This window comes from Amblyomma maculatum, chromosome 11, assembly GCF_055883805.1.
Source record: "Amblyomma maculatum isolate TAMU_Amacu chromosome 11, ASM5588380v1, whole genome shotgun sequence".
Lineage (NCBI taxonomy): Eukaryota > Metazoa > Arthropoda > Arachnida > Ixodida > Ixodidae > Amblyomma > Amblyomma maculatum.
In genome coordinates, this window is record NC_139354.1 from 14,966,551 (window position 1) to 14,975,233 (window position 8,683).

Below are 8,683 nucleotides of genomic sequence, written 5' to 3' on the forward strand. Positions count from 1 at the left end.
TTTTTGAACGCAGGTGTTTCGCTGCATCCCGTCTGACAGCGTACGCACTTTCGCGGGTTTACGCGAGTTCACCGCTGTACCTGGCCTTGCTGAGACGGACCTTGAACAGGCCCGCGCTGAACTGCGTGAGGTCAGAGGTCACCTCGTTGACATGCCCATGGACTTTCTCGCTGAGGAGACCCTCACGCCAGCGTCGGGCACCAAAGAAGCGCTTATGCCTGTCGCCCTATGGACCTGAATGGGTCCTGGGTATGTGATGTATGGACATCGAAAACTTTATTCCGTCTTCCCAGTGCATAGCGGGCGAAGATGTTTCGTCGGAAGACTTGCTGCCAATGTTAAACACCCATGAGTTCACAAGTGTACCAGCGTTTGCTGATATGCAGCCTGATACATGCATATTTTTTGGATTTAAGGAGAGTTCTGTATTCTAGTTTTTATGAGGGCTGCAAAAACCAACGAATCTTGAAAGACAAGGCCACACATATCTGTTTGTAAAATGCTTGGTTGTTACATAGGTAGTGTCATCTGCATATATAGTAGCCAAACTATGGTGTCAAAAGTATGCATCGAAAATGCTCTTTGCCTTGGCTGATCACAGGCCTCTATTAAACTGACGCTGAGAGAAAAGAAAAAAAGGAACTTCAGTGTAGATTTTTGGAAAGTTCTTCGTTTGTTATGCGTAGGAACAGTCTAAATTTTGATGACCTTTTCTTTGTTACAGGTTTTCTGTTGTCTATGTATTGCTAAACAATGAATGTTTGCTCAGTCTTTGAAATGCATCTGAATGGAATTGAGGAAAACTGTAATGCAGGTAAAGAAAAGAATCTTTTGATGCAGACTCATCTATGCATACATTATTGCCTAATTGAGGCTTATTAAGAAGTGTCAAAAAGTCACTGTAAACTAGCTTTATCTTTTTAATCACATACACTTCTGTGGCTCTCACTTGTTGACTAGATGTGGACTCCGAAGCAGGCTGACATGTTAGTTAACATGAATTCATACAGCATGGTTTGAAGAAACGTGAAAAACACATCTGGCTATGCCTGTTGCTTCGAGCTCTCTTGTCTTTCTGGACACCCTTGAGTGTGATGTCTGTAACTAGCCCAAAAAATGTCACAGTGATATTCAGGAATGCAGCCATACTTACACATAGATTCACTTTTCTGTGTAATAAGGTATAGTGTGTTGGTATGATAAATTAAATGTTTTAAGATGCTGAATTGGGACATGTTTTTAATCACATTTCTAATCATCATATTGTAGAACATCATTTTCATTTCTGAAATGTGTGAAACAGCAGCCCAGGCCAACTCTTTGGTCATCTCTACACTGCTCAAGTAGCGCACAACTGTATGTAAAGCCATGATGAACTCTAATGCCCTTGCTTAGTTTTTATTTTTTCCATAGCAAGTCCAATCATGATTATTTCCCCTAACTAGCACACCTTGACTGTGTATTGATTGTTTTAATAGCCATTGTGCCACAAATCTGTTGGCACCATTACTGGCCAGCGTCCAATAGCTTTCTTTATCACAATCGGTTGGAGGTTGTACTTATTGAGAACGACATTTAGAAAAGCTGGATTTCAAGTTGTTGGCATAGAGTCAGGTGTTGTTAGCCCTCTTAGTGATGACGGAGGCTTAGTTAACAACCGAAACACGATGTTAGTATTGGAGAGCTTTTAATCTGTCAGCATTAAAACTCCTTATCACAAAAATCTGTCCCATCTGAACCCTCAGCTGCTAGGCAGCAAATGGGAGATAGGGGAGGAGGAGCAAGACAGATAACAAAGAGCGGGCAAGGGAAAAAAAATTTTCTTATCCTCTTTCAGCAGAGAGTTGGCAGAGGGAAGACGCAGGGTGACGGGATGGGTTGTGGATGAGGGAGAGGGGACAGCGGCTGTGGCATACGACAGTGATTCATCAACTGAAGCGTGTACCTCTAATGCTTCTGAATGAGTCTGAATGATTCGGCAAAGGGAATGTCCAGAAGGAAAAGAATGTTGGAGAACACAAAGAGAATATGCCTAATGCTAACGCATTTCTGTCTCATCAGTCACGTTGATTGTGTCTACGTCTAAAACCATATTTCAGGCATGGTTATCACCTGACCACTCCTGTTATGGAAGAACTTCATGGATACCTTCCCGGTTCATACGATTTCCCATTTCATATGCTCAAAATCGCGGGCAGTAAAACATCTGCCTTAGAGTTACACTAATGTTCTCCCGGTTAATACTTTTCCAGATAATACGATTGCCCGGTTACCACGTTCGAAATTTCGACAAATTATGGTTGTGTAATATCTTTTGCTATCAGCTGGACATGTATTAGCGAGCGCTCGGGACATGAAAAACTGACCAGTGGCACTCGCCTCCCATAGTTGCTTTCCTGCAGTGCTTCAGTGCGAAGGGGCGAAGCATCAAAGAAAGCCAACGAGCCAACATACGAGGCGCCTGTTTCCGAGCAAACATGACTTCATGAAGAGCAACGCAGTGGCTTCTTTGCTTTGTAGTGTCTTAAGGCCATAGGAGGGAACCATTTGATAACTACAAATACTCGCTGGAATACGAGGGTTTCTGGGGGACGCAGGATGAACAAAAATGTTGCGACTGTAAGCGATCGTGATGACTTCTCCACATGTGCCTGGTGTAAGTGGGCAAAGCATCCGGAAACAACCAAGGAAGTGAAGTGATCTCAGCAAATCGGTTCACCTTCAGTGAACCGGATTTGCTACTAAATATCTTCTGCGCTTAAAACAGCGCAAATATGGACCTAATTCTGCAAGAGCTAAAAAAGGAGCGGTTCATACTAGTTGTCTATAAATGCTAATCTGCACGTTTATGCAGTGAAAGTCTGAATCTAAATGCTTTTGTATCTCATTCAGCATAAAATTTTTCAAAATCAGGAAGTTTGCATTGTACATTTTCCAGGATGATGTTTTTCCCCGGATTTAAAAAAAAAATGTATCAATGAGAGTTTACTGTATACAAAAGGCGAAGCAAATCGGTGAGCAAATTTCTGTCAGATAGTATATACTGACATAAGTGATAGTCTCATGTAGGTTTAGCATACGCTCAGGAGAAGCCTCAGCTGTGTGACCTTGGAAATGAGCTGTTTATTGGAAAAAGTATTCGTAGTAAAGAGAAAATATGTTATGCTGCTGTAGCATATGACCGTTGTTAGTTCAATGTTGCCGGAGTAAGTGCTGCAGTTTCGAGGTATTGGCATTTATTGGCAACGAAGATGCGTCCATGTGCTATGCGATGTCAGCGCACGTTAAAGATCCCCAGGTGGTCAAAATTACTCCGTAGTTATTCACTAGGGCTCCTCTTTTTCGACTTTCACTCCCACCTTCCCTTACGGTGAGGTTCAGGTGTTTGGAGAAACAAGTGTGACAGATACTGCGCCTTTCCCTTCCTGTGTACCAATTATTATTATTATTATTGATATTTTGCCTACAACAAAGAAAGCAGCTGCAAGGGATGTGGCTATGACAAAAAAAGCTAAGGTCACATGCGGTGCTGTAATATGACGACATTTGGCATATTGGTTCTTTCCATAACTCCTGTAATAGTGGAATCGAACAGTACTACCACTACTTATAATCCAACACCAAGCTAGTGAAGTAGCTCAATTTCTCGGCTTATAAAACGCTGAGTCAAAGAACTTCTTCACTAGTGATGATGCTAAGTGTTATTGAGAGCCTGTGATGCAACAGGTGTAAACTCAAGGCGTATGATTACACAATCGTCTTTTCCTTTTTCTGAATACTTTAGAAGCTACCAAGAATGGATATTCTTATGGCGTCTACTAAAAGTTAACTACCTGTTAGAGACAAAAGAGCACTGCAGGTTTATTCTGTTCTTTCATCACTTGTCTTGCACCCTTTCCTGATTTTGAGAAAACATTTTGCTTAAGAAAGGCAGTCTTTTTTTGTTTATTATCTCATTTCCAAGACCTTCAGGGATGTACACTATTGAATGTGTGCGAGATTTTCTGTTTTTTGCTGCCCATTTTAAATGGTTCTATTACATGACGCCATCTTGTTGTCCGGGCAAGCTGTTACATTAGCATTGCCCTTCAATATCAATGGTGGCACTACGATAACGTGTACCAGCATTAACGTTAAGCATCCTTTACGTGTATGATTCCTTGTGCTTCTGTATTATGTGTTTACATGTATGATGCCTTGCAATTGTGTATTATGTATAATCACAATAATCACATATATGATGCTTTGTGTTTGTGTATTATGTATGATTATGTGTATGATGCCTAGCACATGCATGTGCATTATATAATTCCTACTGCTTTCTTTTAACTACTTTACTATCATATCCTTTCTCAAATGTTCTATTTGCAATTAGAGGCAGTAGGCATTCATGTTCATGTGCATTTGTTACATATATATATCTCAGCATGATCAGTATCTTTCCCATTATGCTTTTTTGGTATGACAGCTGCGTTTTAGCCATTTCTCAGTTGAAATTTGTTACTGTACCTGCAAACTCACCATTCAAGATAACTATAACTTTACGTAACTTTACACAAATTGCTATTCTTTCTGGATCTATCAACTTGCTTGCTCCTAGTACGTCTTTTCTTTTTTTTCTTTATAGCTCTAGGAGGAACCGTCACCACGTGAATCGAGCCCCAAGCAAGGTTGTCTATCTAAAAGACCCCAACAAATGGGAGGAATAGCATGGAGATGACGTTTTCTTTTTTGGCTGTTTGTCATACCTGTGCCTTCTTTGCAATCTTTCACATTTGTTTTTTTTTTCTAATCTCCGGCAACATGTATCATCTTTACCGGAAGTAACCAAGCTATAGTGTCCGCTTCTGAGCTGTGTAGTGGAACCCTGATACATAACCCCTCCTAAGCTCTGACTGTGTTAAAGGTGAGGAGAACCCTCATAACCATTATTCTTTTGGTCGTTAAAAAACATTGACTATTTCAATACACAACTCAGAAGCAAACTACTTTGCCTGGGCACTAGTTGAAAATACTTCACAGCCAAGATACTGTATGTTGGAGATGTTCACAAATTTTGTGCACTTTGAAAATAATGTCTAGGTTGATAAACATGATTTGTGTCAGCAGACCCCCTATTGATAGCTTCGTGTTAGTACTGACTTGGTTATGCATGGTTTTTAATTCCGAGTCATTTCTTCATAACAACAACCATTAACCTTTCAGCTTTTAGTTGCTTATAGCACCTCTGCACTATTAAAGAATGCTGGCCGCTTTGATGTCACACATTGTTTTTATTGCAACAGACATTGTACTATATATTTAACGAGATTGCATTTTTGTTAAGAATACTATGACGGGTTTAGTAGTGAGTCTCTTTCAAGATATGGATTTGCTAGTCGTTGACGAGATATGCTGCCTGAAGCGAAGCTTTTTATGACCCTAAAGTGCTTTCACTGTATGCAAGAAATGCTTTAGAAAGTGTGACTTTAGCATGCAGATGCTTTACCGGTGAGTTTATGAATGCTTGTAGTGGAGTGTGCCCCAGAATGTGCTCTTTATTCGATGAATGCCAGTGTTTTTAAGTGCTTGAGTCAAATTACTGCAGCAGATCAATAGCTCCTGCACTGCTATTTTTCGGTTGCTTCCATTGCTACTGTTTTATATTGTGCAGATACCAGAGGTCACGAGACAAAATTCAAGTTTGAGAGTTTCGGCTTGCAAGGTCTTATATAGTCAAGAGCTATATATGTTGCAATTTTCTCACTGGAGCTTACCACTTAATATGATGTGTATGTCTCATTTTACATTGATCCTTTTATGGTTCATATGCATCGGTAATTTTTATTGACAGGTTTGTGGAGGAAAGTTTATTTGTCAGTCATGAAGTTTTGTTGAAACAATGCATACGTTGGAGAAAAGAAAAACAAGTGAAAATTGTCATTCTAGTCTGGAGAGAACAAATTTAGACATATACTCTTAAAGAAAGGTAATTGACTTCTTTCTGATGTTGGTCCAACCATTTGTACTACCTAAAGCTGCATCAGGTAGATGACTCCATCGTGAGTCTATTGAATCAAGACAATGCTGAGCCATATGTTTGTTTTGCAGATTAAATTTTTTTTTTTTCAATGTGTTGTTATAAAGGTGAAAATATTTGAGTTCCCTGTTTTAAAATGACAAACTGATCAATCAGCTCTATCATAACAGGCTCAGTTTCTTTGCTTCTTGAAATACTTGCAATATTTGTGAAAATTTTGTGCCTTCACAAGCTGTGGTTTGCAGAGCTTCTTGATACAAAGTACAGACTACATTAAAGTCGCCATAACCTGTGTGCCTGGAAGTACTAACCGAATATTAGCTTCATCCTGTAAGAACTATACATCGACTGCATTGTATTGCAGGTCGGAACACTTGCTTCACGCGCTTTGAAGAAAAAATTATAAGCGAATTTGTGTGTGTACTAATTAAATGGTGTCTTAAGGACATTTGCTGCTTTTCCTATGCCTGGCACATTATTGCGATGTGGTAGACATGTAAGAAACTATGCGTTCTGAATAAGGCTATGTTGTACTCTATTTCTTTCAACACCTGTGGCCTTTTAGGCTTAGGTACTAGTACTACATAAACTTTGCTAGTACTAGTACTACATACACCTTCTGAAAACTAAAGAATGTTTGTCAGTTTTCTGGAATGCCATGTGATGAACACAGCCTGGCCTGGTTAGTTCTCTGAAACGTATCCCCGGTTTGCATTGAAATTTTCGCGCAGAGAAAACAATTTGCCCCGTGCAAAATATCGCCTTGATTGGAGAGCGTGCACCTTAAAAAATTTAATAACAGCATGGATTTTGTTTAATGTTTATTTCCTCTACGAAATGATGCCTTTGCCTAGGTATTCCTGTGAATACAAGTGTATACCACTTGGAGACAAGGGTGTATTTTGGAGAGGTGACACTACCTGTGTCATCTCTGTCTTTATATGCAGCAGAGAGCCCTTACGAATTCCTCAGTACGCAATTCATTTTCATTCATAGTTAATATCATGCTTTGTTGCTGTCGTCATTGATGGTGATGTTGTTCTCACCCTTAAAGTTTTCTGCAGTCTGGATCAATCTGGCAGTATAGTTCCATTAAGTAACGGCCCCTCACTTGTGTAAGTCATAAATATTGTTCCGTTCAATATTGCAATTTCTTCTGCATCTGCAAACGTTATTTATGGAGCAACTGTTTGTTCTACCAAGTCTGTATTGTGGTCTATATGTTATATACATGTTTTCATATTTTGACCTCTGTGAAGCAGCCATGTCATGACACTGCCCTCTTATCATATGAATCTTTCCACTCTCGACAGATTTTGTATGTTTCTGTGTTTTTATATTTTTCACCTTGCTCCCAGTTGCTACACGCTGGAATAAAACACAAAACGAGCTAGTGTGGTATGTCATTGATATGGTGCCGCAAATGCGGTACCTTTCTTACATCGAGTACTGTCTATTGCTAACAAGTCAGTAGAAGCTGATGAGAGTTATCAACGAAGATTATTATTTTAATCTATGAGCACCGATAATCATAGAGGAGGTGGATAGTTTTACAAAAACCAGAGACTTCTCCAGTCACAGCTCCTATTGAGCTGTTTGACATTGTTTTATCGAATACAATGTCATATAAAATGTAAACGGAAAGGCTTGTTCAGAAAACCAGAAGAGATAAATGTAACAGTTAACAATTTTGGTACTTATTAAAATACACCTAAATGACTTTACCAGAATCAGTGTAATTAAGCACGAGGTTTTGGGATGTGCAGGCAATTCGGAAATTATTTTTGAGCCCGTTTATGGGCGGGGGGTCCATAGATATAAGAAACATGCAAGTCTTAAAAAGATTGGCTTATGGTTTGTGGGGTTTTAACATCTGAAAGTGTCTCAGGTCATGAGAGACGCCGTAGTGGAGGACTCCGGAAATTTCGACCACCTGGGGTTTTTTAACGTGCACTGACATCACACAGCACATGAACGCCTTGCTTTTCGCCTCCATCGAAAAGCGACCGCCAAGGCCGGGATTCGATCCCGCATCCTTGGAAACAGTAGTCGAGCGCCGTAACCACTGCGCCACCACGGCGGGACAATACTCTCGAATTTGCATTGAAAGCTTTGGTCTCTCAATAGTATATGAATTTGAGAGTACTGCAGAACCTGCACTGGAGAAATACAAAAGCCCGAGTGTTGCTGCTGCACATAGTACACCATTCACCTAGGATCGAGCCCCGAGGTCGAGGACAAGGCTCATGCCGCGGTGGAAATTCTCATTGCTTGACGCGCATTCGTTGAGTGCTGCAAGTGTTAGAATGGACGGGACGTTGCTGCTGTGTGGCCTTCCACCAAATTGTTCGCAGATGGTCGCTGCAGTGCTCCTGCGAGTGTGGGATTGGTTGGGATATCGCTCCAATCACCTGGTGTTTCATGATTCGTCCACTCTTCTGCAGCGAGAGCTTATCACGCCAGGTTTTCGAGTTGTCAGCATGGCTGCACCGTCGCAGGAGTCACATCAAGTGAAGCAGCTGTGCGCATGTGCAGTCGCGCTATATTGGTCATCATTGGTGTAGTACTAATGACGAATGGCTAACGAATTGCTATCCAGTAAGAACTAGTAACTAATTAGTACTAATTATTCATTGTCATAATAGTCATGAGTACTGACAATGA

At 40.5% G+C, this 8,683-nt stretch overlaps 1 protein-coding gene across 6 annotated transcripts in view; it reads left to right on the forward strand.

Annotated features, from left to right (window-relative positions):
• Pld (Phospholipase D) overlaps window positions 1-7,409 on the forward strand; it is a 112,187-nt gene extending 104,778 nt beyond the window's left edge. For 5 of the 6 annotated variants that reach the window (XM_084584325.1, XM_084584321.1, XM_084584324.1 and 2 more), the window contains one exon: window positions 14-7,409. In XM_084584325.1, coding sequence (XP_084440451.1) covers window positions 14-238 — 225 coding nt within the window. In that variant the 3' untranslated portion in view covers window positions 239-7,409. The remainder of the gene's footprint in view (window positions 1-13) is intronic. The other variant, XM_084584322.1, reaches the window with a different exon arrangement.
• Window positions 7,410-8,683: the final 1,274 nt, after the last annotated feature.